This window comes from Gavialis gangeticus, unplaced genomic scaffold, assembly GCF_001723915.1.
Source record: "Gavialis gangeticus isolate Ggan-Ray unplaced genomic scaffold, GavGan_comp1, whole genome shotgun sequence".
NCBI lineage: Eukaryota > Metazoa > Chordata > Crocodylia > Gavialidae > Gavialis > Gavialis gangeticus.
In genome coordinates, this window is record NW_017729034.1 from 49,395,607 (window position 1) to 49,417,151 (window position 21,545).

The 21,545-nt window shown below is 41.5% G+C and overlaps 1 protein-coding gene across 1 annotated transcript in view; it reads right to left on the reverse strand.

Moving 5' to 3' along the window:
• The window catches only part of RYR2 (ryanodine receptor 2), a 784,157-nt gene that overhangs the window by 419,080 nt on the left and 343,532 nt on the right, over positions 1–21,545 (reverse strand). The window contains exons 28-29 of the mRNA XM_019526720.1: positions 7,371–7,579; positions 4,809–4,983 (exon numbers count right to left, since the gene is read on the reverse strand). Coding sequence (XP_019382265.1) covers positions 4,809–4,983; positions 7,371–7,579 — 384 coding nt within the window. The remainder of the gene's footprint in view (positions 1–4,808; positions 4,984–7,370; positions 7,580–21,545) is intronic.

Genomic DNA, 21,545 nt, shown 5'->3' on the forward strand with positions numbered 1-21,545 from the left:
AGTCACCTGGCTGGGGTCATCTGACCTCAGTCCTCTTTCCTGCCAGGGGCAGGGGATCAGACACGGTGATCCATTGGGTCCCTTCTGACTCTATAAACTGAATCTATGGGACTATGGATAGGCATTTATGGGTGGGACTTGGGTTTTGTATTCAATGTACAGCATGACAAAGAGGACGTCATCCGCAGCATTCTATAAGTAATTAATAATATAATGCTGACAGGAATCACAGAAGCCCATTGCCTTTATGTGACTATGGAAATATGAACCTTGTGTTGCCTCACTTCCTTTCTGAAACACGAAGCACTTTTTTGGACCATACTGCATATGGAGATGCAATGAAGCATCACCTTGTTCTACATTAGATTCTTAAAATTCATGATTGTGTTTTGATAGAGGTATGATCATACAGCTGGCCAGCCAAGACCATTTTATTAACTGGTATATAATCATTCAGAAAAACAGAATAAAACATATGCAATGAATAACAACACATTTTTATTAATTACTTTGCTATCAAATCTGAAAGTTTTATAATTAGTCCTAACCGATTTATTTTGGTTTGTAGGAGTGTGTGTGGAGGTGTCATAACATACTGCTGCATTTTTTTCAACCAGCATCATGTTGAATTATTCAAAATATTTCTAATCAGACAGTTTTTTTTCCCATAGGATTTTTTCCTTGCAGCCACTTACAGGATTTTTGCAACTGTAGCTATTGAAATACATGCTTAATTCCTGCCACTAAACCTAGTTAGAGACTTTAGACCTAATCCCAAACCCTTTGAGGTCAACAGAAAACCCTTTCATTGATTCTACTGGCTTTGAATTAGATCCTTTGTAAAAGCCTGCTCTAAGCTCCTCTGCACTGTTCCATTTTATTCACAATTCTCTAGATGGCCAGAACTCATAAACAAAAATTTAGTGCAAGCACTAATATACCCATCAGAAAATTAAATACTTATGGGTAAACTAGCAGTCCACAATCATTGGCTTTGAAATAAGTAAGCAGATATCTTATTGTCTGCACTGTAATACTGTACTGTTATAGAACCTGCTTAATTGAGAGAGATCTTGTCTGAGAATGCCAGCAGAAAACTGCCATAGCTGATGTCCATTGAAACCCTTAAAAAACAGCTCTCTCCAACTCTGAACCCATTGCTACCGCCTGTCAAAAGTGGGCCAGGTCTGTTGATATATAAGGCAGTCTGTAATGATTACTTGTATATTTATACTTTGGAAGGGACTGAATTTTTTCTTTGGAAGCTTTACTTTCCATTTTTTATTTGTATGACCCCAAAACACTATCTATAAAAAATCTTGACAGAAAGTTAGATGCTAAACAGATGAGATATCATAGGTGTTTGTTCTGGCAGGTTGTTTTTTTTTTCCCCAGTACTGATCTTACCATTAGTTTTTAGACATTATTCACATAATAAATGAAAGTTGATGCACTGTGCACAAATACCTAGTGGAAGGGGGACGGGGTATACATAAACACTAGGGCTGTGCAAAGCTTTGGTCCCTGATTCAATTTGGTGGAGATTCAGCCCGATTCAGTGGCTGAATCTCCAAATCCGAATCAAATCAGGAGACCCTTTAATCACTCCAAATTGAATCGGAACTCTCCAAATCGATTCAGAGAGGTTTGGAAAGATTTGGTGATTTGGACATAGACACAGATTTAAATGTTTTTTCTACATACCTCAAGGTACCGGGCAGCTAGTTAATGATGCAATGGTGGGGCAGATGGAGCTTCACATGGGAGCATGGGGGGCTCCCCAGCACACTTGACAGCAGACCTGGAAGTAGACGAGAAGCACTTCCAGTCCACTTCCAGGTCCAGCGGTGAGCACATGGGGGCCTTCCCCACTCTGCACCCTCCCATCTCAGCAACAGATACCTCCTGGTCTGGCAGGGGCAACCAGGGTCCCCCCATGGCCAGTCAAATCAGGGACCAAAGTACTTCCGGTCCACTTCCAGGTTTGCCGCCAAGCACGTGGGCCCGCTTGTGCGCAACATCTATTTGCCCCAGCAAGTGTTCACAAGCCACGCCTGGTACCTTGAGGTATGTAGAAAAAACATTTCAAGCTGTGTCTATGGCCACATCACCGATTCTCCAAATGAGCATCGAATCTTCAGATTCAGATTCGGCCAAACTGAATTGGAGACAGTGATTGGAATCAACTAATCAAATCGCTGTCCCTGATTCAGCCCAAATCTGAATCTGAATTGAATGCAGCCCATTTTGCACACCCCTAATAAACACAACTGTTTGACGGGACATAGAGATACACACATGCTTGCGTTGATAAAATTAAAAGCACACAATCTCTCCATAAGAAGCTATGTTAAGTTATTCAGGAACAGCTGCAGATAGATACAAAAATGACTCACTCTTAAAATAAATAGATGCTACCAAGCGTCCACACTAAATACTGTTGAAGACAAAAATAATCTGCTAAAAGGGTATCTGCAAAAAGAAGAAATTAAGTCATAATTGTGCAGCCCAGTTTTTAATGCACTTTAACTGTGGTAATGGTACGATGCATATCTGTAGATGGAGGAAAATATGTATGTGTTAACTAGCTTAAATAATGTTAGATGGCCTACCTCTTCATTTTCTTGCTTCTTTGGGTCCATGTCAGGAATAATATTTACATGGAAACTCTAACTGCTTCACACCCTTATGTATATATGTCTTAAATATATGCATATGCACATGCACATATCATACACTGAACTGAAGTATTAGACAAATAATATACATTATCCGCTTTACATTTTCTAGTCATTGTACCATTACCAGATGCTCAGATCAGGATAGACCATTTTCTGTTGTAATGAGCTACTTCATATTAACTACAAGACCAAATCCTTAAAGCAAAATCAGAATGAAATGTTATTAAAAATAGAGCAGTAAATAATCCCATGTGCATTGAGCATCCATAATTTTAGAACTCACAAAAAGAGGATCAAGAATTAAAAAAAGCACATGAGGGCCCAAAATATTTTGTGAAAACAGTTAAAGGCTTTGCAAACTGGGTTTAAAAAAAATGTATAGGCCCAAGGGCCTTGCTACATCTTACACTGTGAGCTACAGAAATGCTGATGAGTGTTACTGCTAACTCAAGTTTGGAGCAGTCGCTTCAGGCCAGCAGAAGTCTGGAGGATTGAAAGGTAAGAATCCCCCCCACCCCCACCACCCATTCTGGGCGTCCTCTCTGCTCCCCAGTGTTCCCCTGGTTCCACACCTGGGGCTCCCCCCTGCCTCTTGGGGTCCCCCCCGTCCACCCACCTCACTTATTAGTGGCCATCTGCACTATCTGTCCCAGAGAAGCAGTCAGGGAAGGGTTAACCTGGATGCCTGGTCCCTGCCACTGCTGCTGATCAGCTGCTGCTCTTCTTCTGGCTGACCCAGCCCAGAGAGCAGCAGCAGGGGCAGCAGCTGGGCAAAAAGGTTAACACTTCCCTGCTTACTCCCCCAGGACAGACAATCCAGGCAGCCACAAATAAGTATGGGGAGGGGGCAGGTGGGGCAGTGGGCCCAATCCAGGGCATGTAACACAAACCAGTTTCAGGTGTTAATATAGGGACAGTTCAGGGGTTAAGGGCTCCACCCAAACTTACCATGTAACAAAGCCCTAACTCCTTAACAACAATCAACACAAAGGCATTTGGAAACAGTTGCTTTCTTTCATTTTATCTGTCTGCAAGTCTGTTGCCATTGTCATTTGTTCAAATAAACTTAGGAGCATTTTGACCAATCTCCTTTTAAACTATGTTTGAAGTCACCAACATATGCATTTACCTATAGTAATTTTACCTTGGGATCACTTGTTAACCAGCATTATCAACACCACAGTCCTGAAATTAATTGACTGCATGACAATTAAACATTCCCACTACTACCTTTGCACTCTGTTATATCAGGCCTGTTATTACATTATGTACATGTGCCCCTACATCGGGGTGGGCAATTATTTAGGCCCCCAGGCCACACAGACAGTTCTGGGGAGCTGCCATGGGCTGGTCAGCACCCTGCTCCCCACCACAAGAGCCCAGAGCCCTTGTGCCCTGTGGCTCCTTCCCACCACAGTCAACAGTGCACAGCTCTAGCCCCGATCCCAGCCCACCCCACCCCACGGCCACTGCAGTCAGAGCAGACCAACTGAAACCTATATGGACAGCCCCAAACGCAGCCCACCCTGCACCTGCCCTGGACTGCCCACCAAAGGAATTTCCTTTCATCAACAGCCCAGGTCTTAAATCATTCTGGGAATCCTTATCATGCTTTAGTGGTATAATGAAATTAGCACTGATTGTGTAAGGTTTCCTGCATTTTGAACAATGGTGGGGTAAGATTGATTTATTTATGGCTTATGATATCTCTGCCAATTTAGCTTTTCACCTTGGAAGTAAAGGAGGGAATGTAAAGGAATCACAGAATCCAGGACAGTAGCCATTGACAGAACAGATACTCTTACTATAAATAAAAGTTCTACAGTAAAATTCAGAGTCAAAATGTTATAAATGCAGTGGCTAATGATCAACACCATCATCACATTTTATATGATACTTGCTATTTTATTTCCATGTGTTTTAACCTTTCTACTAAGGAGAAAAGAGTAAAACAATATCAAGGTTTCTAACCAAATAAACTATTTAGGTAGTTTCCACTTAGAGCTGCCTTCTCCTCTGTACATACATGCTTCTCCTCTGTTGTTCATGCACAAGGATGAATGTATCTTTAAAGAATGTCAGACAATCCAGCAACAACATCACAGCAGAAAGTGTGAAAGTACTTACCATCACCAACCTCGAAGTCCTTGAATGCAAGCTCTGATCCAGAGTCATCAAGCAGGATTTCACCATTCAAGGTGAACATCATGGTATGCTCATTCATGTCAACCATGCATCCCACGACATCCCCCGCCAGCCAAGAGCGGCCAAAATGCTCATTTCCCTGGTGCCACCGCTGGGCCTAAAAGTGATTTAAAAGAATTTCAGAAAATGATAGAGACAATGAACGTCTTCCTCTCCCCATCAGTGGTATGACTACCAATAAACAGCCTCATTTAACGCAGTACTAGAATTAATACTTTCAAGCATTTCATTTCAAAACAATGCCATTTAGTATTGAAAGTAGACTTTAATTGTAGAAATCTAGCAATTAATTTTGTACAAGCACTCCTAACATTACTGTAAAATTACTATTTCATCTTACTAGAAGCACAAGCCCAAGAAACAGTTTATTTCTATGAAGTAACTTCATGAAAAGCCTGATTAAAAATAATATAGTATTGATTACAAAGTTAAATATCTCCTTTATACTCCTTTATATGAAAATTACTTTAAAAAACTCTGTTATTTGTATTCTGCATGTAAGTTCAATTTGCTATTTTAACTGTATTCTGAATATATTTTAATGTGTTTGTTTACATTTATGAAATGTGAGAGTGATATTCTCCAGTTACCAATCCTGAAAGGGGTACTGAGCACACAAATATTGTTCCTGCTGGTTTCTTTGGAAACTGAGGGCATTCATTACACCCAGGAGTTGCAGAGAACTGACACACAAATGTTGTAGCTTTGGATTAGTGCCCTTTGTGGCAGAGCTTTGAGCACAACTGAATCAAAATAGATAACAGCAATCCTCTACTAAAACTTCTATAAATTTTGTAAAACAAAGCAATACCACTAATATACCATTCCCAGTTCACCTATTCCATAAGGACTAAATTTTCATCCATTTCTTTCTCCGAAGCTTCGGAATACAGGTAACCCTTTCTGCACGTCCTGAAGGTCAATGTACTCAAAGTCTTCCTAACCAAGGATGAAAGCGATCTCCAGAATTAAAAGGCCTGCTGCTAAACAGCCTTGCAAATTGCCTGGGACCAGTTATTCCTGGCACCTCAGCTGATTTCCTCTGCAGTAGTATTATAAGAGTGGTATTGTGAGAACTGCCATTCTCAAAAGGCAGTCTAATACCATTAAGGAATGTATAGGTCAAAACCAACACCTTAAATAACACCTAGAAATTGGTTGGGAACTACTGTAAGTCACATAGGATGGGTATATCTTGTTTTCTTCAAGAAATACAACTTAAAACGTGGGAAAATCCACTGCATTCATTTAGTCAAACAAAAAATATTACTCATCTCATTACTGGCTTACAGATGGCCTAAAGGAGTACGCAGCTGTTGTGTTAGCTCAATAAAGTTGATAACTTTATACTTAAAATAGGATAGCATACAGCATCCTCTTAGTCTAAACTGCTGCAAAGAAACTGATGAACTTGGGATTTAGAAGACAGACTGATACTCAGTATTCCACTAATGATAGAAGTCCCTGAATATTTATTTAATTTGAGCAAATGTGTAAGAAATGCAGTATTTCAATTAACCTTTAAGGTATCTGAGATTACATCATACAAAACTATCAAATAAAACATAGTAATAACAAAATAATAGGACTGAGGTAAGGTTGGCTCAACAATAGACATGACTATTCCTGAAACCAAGTTTGCAAAGAGTACAGTTAAACTTCTGTCAAGTATTGTAATAATAAGTCAGCTGAATTCAGTCATCAGATACAAAATACATATAACATGCATTTTGTACTAAGGCATGAGTCACCACCAGTATAGGTAGCAATTACGGTCTGGGCAGAGGTTTCACATGGCTTCACACTAAACGATATGTTTAATTGCCACACTTGAATGAGTCATGTTATTCTCCTAAAGGATAAGAAACTGCTGACTTAACCGAATGTCCTGCTTCCCAATATATTCTTATATCCTTCAATTTCAATTTCTCATTGTTCTTTCAAACTGAAGTTGGAGCTAGAAAATGCTTTGTTTTATCATAATTGTGCTTAACTGTGCTAAACAGTGCCAAAATTTGCACTGAAAGTTAAATGTTCAGCATTATAATTTTTCACCCCTATAACCTTACATCAAATTTTGCCTAACAAAAATTATTATCTGTTCACAGATATTTCCCAGAGGCAATGCACTACAGTAGGAACTGGATGAAATGGGTTCTAGTCCCAACTCTACAGATGACCTGACTGGACTTTAGCTAAGTCACTTAACTTCTCAATGTCTCGAATACCCTTTCAAGGAAAGAGTTATGTAAGCACCAAGTATCTGTCTAATGCATTATAATTTTGATATTATTCTTCTTCCTCCCAGACCTTTAAAGAGGAGTAAAAACATTATAACAAAACTAAAGTTCATATAACAAAAGCTGAAACACAGAATATGAAGTTGAACTAATGGCAGATGGAATAGGAAGCAAAGTAAATAACATTTATTAACAACTTCATTACTTTCAATGAAGCAAATCATTGAAATTCTACTAAACAAACCTTGAAACCATCAAAGACAAAAGCTTGTTCATCTGCACCAAGTTCTTGATCTGGTAGGCAGCCTGGCCTGGTCCAGCCAACCCTCATGTCTCCCGCAGTGGCTGCCTCAAACTCAAAATACCACTTGCCAGCCTTCACTGCATAGGTTTTCTCTGTGCGGAAGATCCGGAACTTTTCTATTATCCCACTGCACACATCTGATCTTGTAGCTGTGAAAATTAAAACACATTTTGTTTATCTGATGACAAAACCAATCAGTAAAAATAAAAGGAGATAATGAATATGCCCATATAGCATCTGTGCTACTTCATTTTCTTAATAAATATTTAGAAACAGCAATGGCCCTCAGCAAAAAATGTACATTATTCCATAATACCACATAATCAGGGCATGAAGATACAGTAAGTCAGGTTTTGTTTCAATGATTGATTACCTTCAGTGTTAAGGAAAAAAAGTGTATCTTAATTTCAAGAGAAATTTATCAAACTATTAAATTTTCTTATGTTTTTGTTTGTTAATGATTGCTTTTTATCTGAAATCTTCTTTTTATCTAAGTAGTTCTACGTTGTGGTCAGGTTGCACCTTAATCATCTGTTTGAGACACTAAAATATAGAGTTCCTTAAATATTTCTTTGTATATTAAAAGCTGAAAAGCATAATACCATTATAATAATATTTACTTACTATAAGGAGATCAACCCACAATCCTATGTATGTATATAAGGACATAATTTGAATTGTGTAATTTAGGGATCTCTTTTACAGAATTTGGGGGAGAGGCAGGAAAGAAACATGTATTTGCATGATCCTATAACAAAAATATATACCAGAAAATGACATTTCAAAATTAGTAAAAATTATGTCAATTTCTGTCAAGCAGAAAGAACAGAGGATATGAAAACGGTACTCCTATAAAATGAAGTTAAAAGGCATTTCTTATTATAACAAACCCGACAGCTTTGAGGACTGAGATTCTGCAAACTACTATCCAAGGATAAAAGCAAAATCATCATTTTTTATATCAGTCAATAGATACTTCGAAAATATTGCTGGGTACTGAAACTGTACTGTAATGTATACAGTTTCAGTTTAATATAAATGTACATAAGTAATGTATAAAGTTTCAGTTTAATATCCACTTACTATTTAAGCAGTAGTATAGATACTGAGTTTTACTAAACATCTCTCCAGACTACAATGGCAGGTAAAGTATAACGCACAAGTTTATCAGCCCAGGGATTCCACTTCAACAATTTATTGTAAGAATCATATTTCTTAAAAACTAACATGGTTACAATTCTCTCAGGAGGAGCTCAGCATGAAACACTGTTTAAAAAAAAACTTCAGCAGAAAAGTGTATTCATCCTATTTTTCCCATGGACATCGTTATGCAAAAGATATCATCTTGATCACAATGGATACCAACTCTAGGAAATGATTAGTAGTGTACTGCATAAGTAAACCATTGCTTCTCATACTGCACTAGAAAACTGTGGATTACAGTTTATGGGAATTTAAAAGTAACTTTCCTCAATAAATAAAATGTAATCAGAACAGCTACTTAAAAACAAAGAGACAAGGAAAAGGTGAGAGGGGCCAAAACTTATATATTTCCCTTCCTCTGTTCTTTTGACAGCTGTACTTAGAGCCAGATTCCATTCCACCTATTCAGCATGTAAGTGGACTAAGTGAGAGTCTATTCCACCATGCTTCCATTACTGCAAAAACCAGTTACTGCAAAAAGTGGGTGGGTCCTCCTATTCCTTCTCCTCACTGCCTTTCTGGGAATTACATAACTATGAAAGGCAAATTAATTTGTCTTTCATCATTTTGTATTCATAGTATATGTGACTACTAAAATAAGGTTTTTAAAAGGAAAAAAATATACATGTGCAGTCAGAAATCTGGGTTTTTGGTTGTAGCTGTTTTGGAATCTCAGGATAGATTTCCCATGCCTGAAAAAGGGTGACTGTAGTGGCGACACACAGGGGGTGCACGAGGGTGTGAGCGCCGGCCAGGGAGTGAGAGTGCTAGACACAGCACTGCAGCCACTTCCAGGAGCACCGCAGCAGCTTCCCAGTCAGTGAATTTTCCCTCGGTTGGCAAAATTGGCCACAGGGGGACTCCCCCGCCTCCACCCCGGATGCTGACTGGTTGCTGGGGGGGGGGTATGTGTCCCCCCCAACTAAGGTGGCTTGTGGGTAACTGCCCCCAAAAGCTTATTAAGAACTTTTTTCCAACTAGTAAGTTGGGCTAATAAAAGATATCATACCTACTCAAAGAACTTTGTCTGCATTTGCAGAAATCTAGTTCCCCATTCTAGTTCTAGTATTTTGTTTTTTGCTATTTTTTTTCAGTGACAGCACACTATTGCACATAGTCAGTTTATGGGCCACTATAAAGCCAAGTCTTTTTTTTTTTTTTTTTTTTTGCAATGCTGTAACCTGGTCAGTCATTCTGCAATCTGTATTTGTGGTATAAATTGTTCCATCCTATATGTAGGACTTCGCATTTTCCTTACAGAATTTCATTTGATTGATTTCAAACTATTTTTCCAGTTTACCAAGGTCATTCTGAATCCTAGTTTTACCTTCCTGGGTATATGCAACTCCACTGGCTTGGTGTCATCTGCAAATTCACTAAATTTGTGCTCAATCTTATCCTCCTAATCATTAATGAAGATGCTAAACAATCCCAAATTCCATTTGATACCTCTTCTGTATCTTGAACTCTGACATTTCATAGTCAGTCACCCAAGTTGCTTTCCAACTTTAAATTAACTATTTTCCCTCCATTTGTTCAGAAAGTAGACCCTCAGAGTCTCTCCCTGTCCCTTGACCCCAGCCCTGTATATGCTCACTACATCCTTTGGCCTCTGCACATATTTATTCCTTTGCCTTCCTGTTCAACCTTCCAAAAACAGAAAATTCAGAAAACAAGCCTACTTGGTTTTCTTCTCTCACACACACAAAAAGCCAGCCCTGACCCTACCTACTTCTCCAAGTATTGCCTTCCATTCAGTGTTGCTAACTTTGCACTAAACTTTTTGATCTATTAAGGATCTTTTAACAATTTACTATGGGTAATCCTGGTGAACTATCTAGTGACATTTGTGATGATTTTACAAGTCTTTCTATAGGGACATCTAATATTTTTTTGAGTTTGTCTGGAAACATTTTGTCTCAAGAGTTGGGAATACTTTCCCTTCCCATTTCTTTCCCTAAACCATAACTATATTAAATATCCAATCTTTAGTTATTCCCCTGAATGCCTTGTCTTTTCCAGTCTGACTTCTGTTGACCTCATTCTAATGAAACTGTTCACTCTCCCTTTTTCCCTTCCTAAAAGACTCTTTCTAAGGCTGTCTGCTCCATCATAACTTTCTTTGATTTCTATGATCCACTTTATACTCAATGATCCCCTTCATAGAATCAGATGAAGTAAGCTGCTGCTGTTGAAAGTTTATGCATCTCCATTTTAATTAGTCCATAAGGCTCAAATCTACCCTGTCTTCTGCTGGACTTCAGATTAATATGGGTAACTACCTCTCCCTCTTCATACCATCATTCCACCCTCTTCCCAAATCTCTTAACTCTGGAAGATTGTGTGGCAGTCCAGTAGGGGGTGCTTCTGCATTGAGCCACCCACCTCATTGTGCCCGACCACCTTTCAGGCTCCGAGTGCCTCCCTTGGGGTGCCTCACATCTGGTCCACCCCCTTTCTGGAGCATACCTACAAGCCTGGGGGTAACGCCACCACCACCCAGAATCTGGACTGATCTGAGACCTGCACCATTTGAGAAACACAGACCTAGTAGTCCTTGAAGGTACCTGACCCACTGCAAGAACTTGGGGTGCTTCCCTCAGTCTGAAGCACAAATAGTGGTCTCCTTTAGTCAGCCAAACTGAAGGGACCCCAAGGCATACTCTAGACTCTCTCAATAAATCTCCCATGGAGATACAAAGGAGAAATTTATTGGTTAAAAGGAGCAGGTTTGGAATACGGTACAGGGTACAGCACTATTAGAGAAACAGTGGCAAGGTAGCCTTTGATCACACGTCTGAATTACTGCAAGCTATATATCTAGTTAGATCTCAGATAGCTTACTCACAAGTATCATCCAGGGGCCTGTGAAGATTCCCTCTGGAGGCAAGCAGTTCATTCATCATGAGTTTCAAGATAGAGTGGGTTCCAGATGGTCCAGCTTCTCTCTGAGTTTCATCATGGCTGCTTCCCCTTCTCCTCGGCAGTCCTTTACTTATATAGCCCCTATGACCTCATTTACCTGATCCAATGAAAGCCAGCAATGGTTGGCTGCTGCCATCCATCCAATTTTAAGTGCATCACTGGTTGCCAGGTAAATTGGCAGGGACTTTAGCCCCCTCCCAGTCATGTTGGCTTTTGCTTAGAACAATAGGGAGCTTAAGTCCCTCACTCAGGTATGTGATACCAGTCATGTAGGCAGATGGAGCAGGCTTCCTCCTCCCTCAGGAATGTATCCAGCTCAGGCTACAACTCAGGGTTACCTGAAGCAGATGGGACCAGAGGAGTCTTCCCTCTGCAGTGAACATGGTAACTAAATTGTCAGATAGCAGAGTTTGGGGAGACAGACAGATGGTATTCTGCCACAGATCCTACGCCTGGGTTCTCAATTTCTCCATCTCTTCCTCTGTCCCCTATATTTGCCCAGGGAAGTACACAGGTGGCTCTGTCACTGGCTGTCTCCCTTTCTTACCTAAAGTCTTTACTTTTGGTCATTTTAATCTGCTTCTCCAGCATCAACTTTAAGTTGATGACTCACAAATCACCCTTATCATTCCTGACTTCTCTTCCCCACTATCAGTCAGGCATTGTAACTGTGTCTGATATGTCTTTCCAGATGGTTCACTGTCAACTTAAATGTGACACCGCAATGAAAAGTGGATATAAATCCAATAATCACATTTTACAAAGATGTAAAGGACACCCAAAGCCCAGAAAGTAAAATGGGAGAATCAGGGCTCTTAATCTTATTTCTCTAAACCTTCCTAATTCTCACATTCTCTGTCATTTTATACATAACAGTACCATTTTACTCATTCAATCCGGCCTGTCACCTGGGACTTATCCTATTTCTCCTTCATATTTCTTCCTCCTTTCCCCCACCCACATCCAGGCAATCTCTACCTCCTGCTATATCTTTGTATACCAGATTTCTGTGACCCATTCTTTACTATCAGACCCTATAGATACATTCTCATACAGGGCCTTCATCTCCCATTTCAATTAGTGTTACGTCTTTCAGTCTGCCCTCCCTATAAGAACCAATGCTTCCCTCCAGTCTGTATGCAACACTTCTGCTAAAACTGTCTTTCTCCCTGCTGTTTTGACTACAGCAATGGTCCACCCCAAATGGCCACTGTTCAAATCTCTTCACTACCCCTAGGCCCAGGTTCCTTTTCTGCTCTTATCTCTGTTCCATAACTTTGTCCATCCTATTTGCAATGCAAGACTCAGGACATCCCCACAGTTACCCCAAAACTTTCTCTGACATAGATCTTTACAAACTGAATTTTCTGTCCATGCAAACGAGCACACCCAATTCCCTTTCAGCATTCAAATCCTTCCTGAAGAATCCCAATATCAAGAGATTAGCTAACAACTACTAGCATTGCAAAAGAGCAGCTGGGAATAAATTTTCATTTTAGACTAAGTAATTCCTTAGAGTCTGTTATACTGGTACAACAGATATGATCCTACGGATTATACTGAAAACAAATAGTGATAAACAATGAGGGTACAGCTGAAGACACTTCATTTTGTCAACCAACGTTAAAAATGATGATGAAACAAAAACAGGATACCACTAGAGGGCTCTGAATTCTTTTACAATATTTCATATCATTAAAATAATGAAAAAGAATATTCCTACGATATATTTGCTCCCAAAGAAACAGAATATTCTATGTCAGTTAAGAATTCCTAAATCAATCCCTTGACATTTGTAAGGATGACAAATGTAACACGACAACTTAACTTGCTGAGATTGAATAGTTTTATTTTAATTCCAGATAAGAATAACTGGTAAATCCATAATCTAAAGAAAAAAGAAACCAGACTACGCCGTGACATACTGTTCCTAGACTCTGCTGTGCCTGCCTCTCCCCCAGAGACCCAAGGAAAGGTACAATGATACCTGAAAGCTTGTCTAAATCTATCCCAACCATGCAATTGTTTCACAAAAACTCTTGCCTCTTGCACATTTCTTGGATCATCATAGCTACAACATCAGTTCAACACTACCAAATAAGAATAAAGGAAATTCTGCTACAAAATTTCCAAATACCTTGAAAATATTACTTAGAAAAATGCAAGTATATTTTCAGTTTGTATTTGTTTCTGTTTTCCAGACTTTATAAAATGTGGATGATAATCTGTTTAATTCAACAGCACAACACCTGAATATTTTGTAACTACAAACATTTGGTTTAGCACAAACACCAAATAATAAAAATAGGGTTCACTCCTAGAACACCTTATGCCTGAATATTAAGGCAAAACACCTCTTGCAATTTTCGTGTGTGTGTGTGTGTGTATGTGTGTGCGCGCGTGCACAAACAGCAACTGCAAAAAAGACACCTAATGCAGGGAATCTATAGCTCCAACACACAGTAGTGGATTTAGAAAAAGGGGGAGGGTGGTGGAGGTCACACATACTTTGGCTGTGCTGCACATGCACAGTGATCTCTGAGCTCACCATCTGATCAGGGCAGATCTAGATGGAGTCCCTGTTTTCATACTTCAGAGCCCTAGGGGTGAATACCGGTGCTGTCACCTTCCTCCTCATCCCCACTTAATTCTGCAGCATGGAAAGGAGGGGGATGAACGGCAGTGACAATACTCACCTCCAGGGCTGCGGAGCCATGTGAAAACAGGGGCTCCAACCAGGCCCCAAGTCAAAAGTTCACGTGACACAGCCAAAGCGGGGTGCCACAGCACCTCTCCACCCCCTCTGGATCCACCCCTGCTAACAGATACCATGGAAGAATTTTCAGTGATGGTGTAAATTCCCAAATTAACATTACCAAGTTTCTCCCTTTCGCAGTGTAGTGTTATTCATAAAGGACATAAGCAAACATAGATCCACCTGCCCCAATTCTTATGGAAGGAAAATGGGAAAACAACAGAATGTGCCACTAATTCTCCCCAATACCTGCCAGTAGTTAGCTATGGCCCAACTGTGTAGAACCTGAGTCCACTCTTAGTTTTGAGTCTAGGATTCTATATCACCAGTTCTTGAAGAACTTCACACCAACACAGGCAGTGCTTGTTTTTGCAAATATAGTGAGCCCAATATACTTTGAATAAAAAAAATATTCATGGAGGTGGGGGTGGGTTGAATAATGAGAGGATTCTATTTCTCATCATGTAACATACTCCTACAAATTCAAGTGAATACAAAGGTATTTTGAGCAATTCTCTTCACCCCCAATAGGCTCATATGTTAGCTGGAAAACAGTTATCCATCTTTAATTTCTTTGACAGCAGTTCTATGTCCCACTTATTTGCAAATTCTACTCCTTCTACAAGTAGAAGAAATTCGTGTGCATCAGTCAAAAGTGAAACTCTAAAAATAATCTCTCCTTGAGTTTTCAAAGCCTGGAAAAAATAACACACTTACTTATATGTAACACTATAATCCTCTATATAGCAGGGTAAATTACTTGAATTAAGGGTTGAATTACCACAGGAGAAAGAAGGGATAAACTGACACTGATGTAAGTTATACCAGTGTTTATATATATTCACAGCTTATTCCAGGGTAGCTGCTTGCTCAGGCCAAATAAGTTATACTTACTGCTAGGGTTGTGCAAAATGGCTGTATTTCAATTCAGTTTCAGATTTGGCCATTTTGGAGGACAGTAATTTGTTTTGGTGTTTTGGATCACTGTCCTCTTTTGTTTCAACTGAATCTGTTTTGGAAAATCTGTTGTTAAATGGGCTCCAAGCTCTGCACAGGCCTACTGCCTAGCCAGATGGGGCTTGGGGCTAGAGGCTGCAGGGCCCCAGCAGGGAGCAGGACAGGGCCATGGGTGGCTCATCCCGGGGAGGGGGAGGTCTGCTGCCCTCCATGCAGGCAAAGAGGTGCCTGCATGGATCTCTGATCCCTGTCATACCAGGTTGTAAGGCAGGGAAGCAGTACAGAGCAGCGAACAAGCCTGCTGGTTCCCACCATATAACTCAGCTCTGCAGGGAGCACAGCTCTGCACTGAGGGTCTTGTTGCCACTGCTGCCCACCCCGTGCTGCCCTGGCAATGTGGGGCAGCACAGGGCAGGCAGCAGTGGCAAGGAGACTCCGAGGATCTCTGCACCCTGTAAAGCCAGGTCACACTACAGGGACCAGCACTGCCCTGCCATGTGGCCTGGCTCTGCAGCTAACAGAGATCCACACAGGGTTCTCCTCACCCCTGCTACCTGCCCCATGCAGCCCCACTTTGTGTGGGGTGGGTGCAGGGCAGGCAGCGGTGCTGAGGAGACTGCTGGCACAGATCTCTGCTACCTGCAGAGCAGAGTCATGTGGCAGGGCAGCAGCATACAGTGGTTTCCCTGCAAGCCCAGCTCCAAAACTCTGACATTTTCCAAAATATTTCCAAAACATTACGGATGCCTCATTTCATTTCAAAGCCTTCTATTTTGATTTGGATTCTGTATTTCGGGTGCTGAAACAGCCCAAAACACTTCCAAAACTTCACTCAGTCCTACTTACTGCCCTGTTTCCTCATAGTGAAATGCTGTAATAGCCATCTAACAAATACATGTCTCTTAATTCAGCTGCTTATTAGGGCTGTGTGAAATGGCACTGTTCCATTTCGACTTGCATTTCGACAGAACACCATTTTGTTTCAAATTTTGTTTAGATTCGAAACCGCTGTTCCATTTCATTTTGTCGAAACAGTGGCGCTGTTTCGACGTTTCACCCATAGGCTATAATGGGGAAGCTTGAAACAGCCTCTCTCATCAGGCAGGCAAATCGGGACCTGCAACCCCGGGAGGGTTGTGGGTGCTGTGCCAGTCCTCCCAGTGTTGCGGGCCCCTGATCTGCCTGCCAGATGAGGGAGGGAAGCTGGGTGCTTCCCTATTATAGCCTATGGGCAAAACGTCAAAACCGCGTCAAAGCAGTATCACTGTTTCTACAAAACAAAACTGAACAGCAGTTTCGAATGTAAACAAAATCTAAATGGAACAGTGCTAGGATCAGGCTGGGGAAGGGAACTCAGCCCTAAATGTAACTCTGGGGAGGGGAACTCAGCTGGGCTGAGTTCCTTTCCCCAGCCCAATCCTAGCGCTGGGGAGGGGCCCTTCATTTCATTTTGATTTCACTGTTTCGAACTTAAAATTAATTGAAACAGTGTTGAAACAAAACAGCCGGCAAAATTTCGCACAGCGCTACTGCTTATCTGTCCATTTCAGATGCTGGTGGAATTTGCTACAACACAAATGTAAATTACATTGTATAGATATGTTTGTTGAAGTCCTTAGAGGAGAAAATGGTAGTAATCAATTCTCCCTGCCACTACCATTTTTAGTTTCAGGATTTCTGCCTTACACATACATGTGTCAAGATTCAAATTAAGGCTTTAAATGCTTCAATCTTGTAAACTGGGTTTAGATAATGATTTGCAATTACATCCCGTAATTCTCAGTTCCAGAAATGCTCTTACTTCAAAAAAGAAATAAGTCCACCCTAGGTCTGTGGAAAAATCAGTAACTAAAACATGTCAGTTTCATTCAATAATTCTACAGCAGAGAGGGGGCACCTCTCTTATCTTCTTAAAACTCTACTTCACTGCAAAAAACTTAGTAACAGCTAGGCCATTGGTATACTGAAGTCACTGCCCATTCTCATGCTGTTATTGTCTCATTGTTTCATGTTATTCCCCTCACTCACTTGCTTCTTGTCTTACATTTTATATGCATGTGGAAGGGGCCATATGATTTTGTTCTGTGCATATACAATGCCACCAGAGTCCTGGTTGATAAACAGACTTCTTAGGGACAGAGTACTGAAAAAGTATTCACTTCAAGTCCTCACGCACTCTCCTAGCACGTCACAGCTGACCAAATCACAATGAAAACACATACAATTTTACATCTTTAAATTTAGTGTAGTATTTAATTTAATGTCATTTACTGTTTAATAAACATTGAGAGTAGAGCAGTGCTGTACAGTATTTATAAGAACATCTCTTTCCATGTTCCTTGGTGCTTGTAGCTTCAAATGAAAGGACACCTTTCAAACACAAGACTTTTAAAGCCTAGACAGTGAAATTTCAAAATTATATAGGCCTACTCATTAATTCTCACCTTTTGGTGAAGTTAGTAATGTCTTCACATTTATGGTGCTGGACTTTTTTTTTTATAATCATAACAGCCAGTTTCCTCTTCATGATTTCACTCCATAAAACTCCTTATAACACAGACTTAACTTTAAAAATGTGCTGAATTCCTGTCTACCCCAAATAATGAAGCTTCCCAGATGGAGTATTTATGATTACACAAGAAGTCCAAAGAAAATTCTGATCCACATTCTGATTCATTAGACCCCAAACATTTTTGGGTTTTGGGATCTGTGGGCATAATGGGGGCCATTTCTCTAAATGTAAACATGTTTCTGTAACTTAGTATCAGCAACATTAATATAAGAATTAGAACTCATGCTATAGTTATGGAACCTTGGGAAAATAGGTTGGAGAGGTCAGGGCCCCTTTGCTTGTCTATATATGAGTGGTGAGTCAGGTCTGCCAGAGGAAAACTTGTCAAAAACTCATGCCCCTAAAATGCAAAAACTGGAAGCTGCCTTATTTTACTATATAATAAAGGACAAAGAAACATTGACTGATCCAATTCCATACCATTTTAGAGGTCCTCCAACACAGAAATGAGGTGGCAGGTTTTAAATGTTTGATACTTAGCTAAGATGATATGAAATACAGATTTCCATTTAGCTGTGACTCACATTCCCCTATTTCCAAAAGGTTACTGAAGAGGTGTAGTTAGTTATTGCTATGTTATAGTTTTTCTTCTTTATATGCGGGTGGTTTCCAGAATCATAAAAAAGGTAGAGTATCAAAATGTTCCTATTCCCCTGTTCATTTTTAAGATGTCAACAATGATAAGAAGTATGGCTTTTATAAAAAAGAAACAAAATGCACACTTTCAATGACAATTAAATCAGACTTTTTATTGATATATTGTTAGTTCTTTACTTTCTTTCTGTTTTATTGCCTGAAATAGCTCCAATGGATTCTTTGTACTGCTTCTTTAATTAGTTTCCTCAAGGTCAGTAGAATTTCAGATTTTGCAGAGGCATTTCTTCAGTCAAGAAATTTAACACTGATAATACTCAAAAATGCTAAAAATAACTCTGGGCCTCATTAAGCTCTCTGTTCTGATAGCAACACAAACTTAAAAAAAAATGTTTGAAACTACATGATGCTATATTTGAGCAAACTCTACCTGCCAATTTATTGAATTCAAGTGGTACAACCAGACTACCCACCTTCATCAGGATTTACAGGCAGGAGTTTCTAAGAACTGGGTGGGTGGAGCAGGTGGAAGGCAACCGGGAGCTGGAGCCAGAGCTACATGTGCTGGCCAGGAGCTTCCCACTGAAGCTTCCCACACTCCCACCCACAGCAATGCAGTGCAGCAGGGGCAGGAACAGCAGTAGTAGCAGCTGCAGCTGGAGGCAAAGGAAGCAGAATAATCTCACCGGCCCCAGCCAGCACACAGCTCAGCCCAGCCCAGCACAATGCGGTTCCAGCTGCAAGGTCAGGGACCTCATGGCATGACATGGGACCAGACCGGCCTGGCCTGTCCCCTCTGGGCCGTGCTGTGTGGATCTGGGTCCCAGCCTTGCAGCGGGGAACTGTATGCTGCCGGAATGGGCTGAGCTGGGCTGGTACCCTGCTGCACCATGTGGTAGCCAGCTTCAAGGCTGGGACCCACACAGTGCAGCATGGAGCCAGCCTGGCCCGGCCCGGCCCATCCTGACTGCAGCTTGTGGTTCCCCGCTACAAGGCCAGGACCCATGCAGCATGGCATGGAAGAAATGGACTGGGCTGGGCAAGGCTGGCTCCATGCCATGCCACATGGGTCCCAGTCTTGCAGCCGGGAACCACATGCCAGAGACAGAATAGGCTGGGCCAGGCTTGTTCCATGCCATACGATGCAGTCCCCAGCTTTGCAGATGGAAATGCGTTGTGCTGGACCAGGCCAGGCTGGCCCCATGCCACACCATCTGGGTCCCAGCCTTGCAGCCGGGAACTGCACACTGCAGCCAAGACAGGACGGGCAGGGCTGGATCCCCACCTCCCACCATACCCCCACAACACACACCCACACCCTACCACAGACCCCACACACCTCCACACCATAACCCCACACCCTACCAAAGCCCACACACAGTCCTACATACCCCCATCACAACCCTACACACACTCCCACACTCCCACCATATCCACACACACACCAACACCTTCCCAAACACCTCACTCCCACCATACCTCCAAACACACCCACACCCTCCCCACAGCCCCCACAAACACTCCCAACCTCCCATCCCTACCATATCCACACCCACACCCTCCCACACACCCCCATCCCAACCAAATACCCCACACCCATACCCCTCCACACCCATCCCTTTACCCTCTCCCACACACCACACTCACCATACCGACACCCCACATACACCCCCACATATACCGCCTTAGCACCCCACACACAATATACAAGAGTAAGAGTATATTTTGAGTTATTATGCAATTGCCTCTAGATACACTACGCAAACACACATAAATCAGTACAAATTAAAAAAAAATGAAAATTAATTATAGTAGAGGTTTGATTTTTTTTTAGTATATGATTTGGGGGGTTTTTTCCAGTTTCAAGGAGTACTTCTGGGGCAAGGAGAGGGACTTCTGGTAGCCTAGGTTCAGAGGTTAGGGGCAAGACTGCAGGTCCCAAGGTGGCAACCAGGAGGTGGGATTACCATTGGGTCTCTCGACAGCTCACCAAAACTTGTTGAGCAGCCCTCCAGCCAAAATAACTGCCTTCCCCTGTTGTAAATGATAACCATGGAAATGAAGCAGGAAATGTCCTCATACTGTCTTTCAAATGAGGGAACTCACAATTCATCAGCTGTCCTTTCTACTGGCTCCTTGTTCTGAGCAATTTTCTAAAAATTATTATAAAAACAGTATCACTAGTGTTACAGTTTCCAAGATTTTGTCACTTATTTGCTTGTCTCTGAGATTAGTCCTTGTATTTGGCAATGATTGGTTTAAAACACTGGTCAACAGCCTGTGTTATGAACCTGACTATAACTTTAAACTGATAACATTTGTATATTCTAAATCCTGAGATTCTTGCTTAGTTTTCACCAGCATTTTTAATCAGTTGTGCAAGGACTTAGATCTGCTTCATGTTGATGCTGAGTTGATGTTTGATGCACCAATCCTTCCTTGTCTCCAATCCCAGTTCTTGGGGAAACACAACTATGAAGCTGAAGAATTCATGCCAGTTGATAAGCAAAGTCCAATGGCATGGGAAGGTTGATGGAGGCACAGAACATATATTCTCCTCTTCATTTCCATCTCAGGGAAACAAGAAAGGCTGGATTCAGTGTCCTCAGCTGGTCATCAGATGAAAACTTCATCACTGCCTCAAAGAACAAAGCTGAAGGCAGTTTTGGGAGTAGTCCCACTGCTTGCAGCTAGCAAATAAACTGAAGAATGAGAACTTACCTGAGGCTGAATAGATAGTGGGTGCAGACAGAAGTGCAGCTCCCCAGTCTAACTCATGACACTTCGCAGAAAGTGCCGTGAGTTGGATCAATCCTCCCGAGGCAACATCAGCTGTTGGGTCGGAAGGGTGGAGGATCAGCTCCAACTTGGAGCCAATCCAGGGAGAGAGGCTGCATCTCTGCAGCATCTCTTCCCTAGCTCTGCCTCTCCTCTTGCAGCTCCAGTGCAGTGTCCGGATGTGAGCGGTCTGAATGTGAGCGGGGAGTAGGCAGGGGAGGGAGTTTGTTCTGGGAGTTCACCAGCCACACTGGAGTGGGGGGCAGGTGGATTGGAGCCCCCCACACTGAGAGGTCTCCAATTTACCCACCTCATCTTGCAGCACTGATTG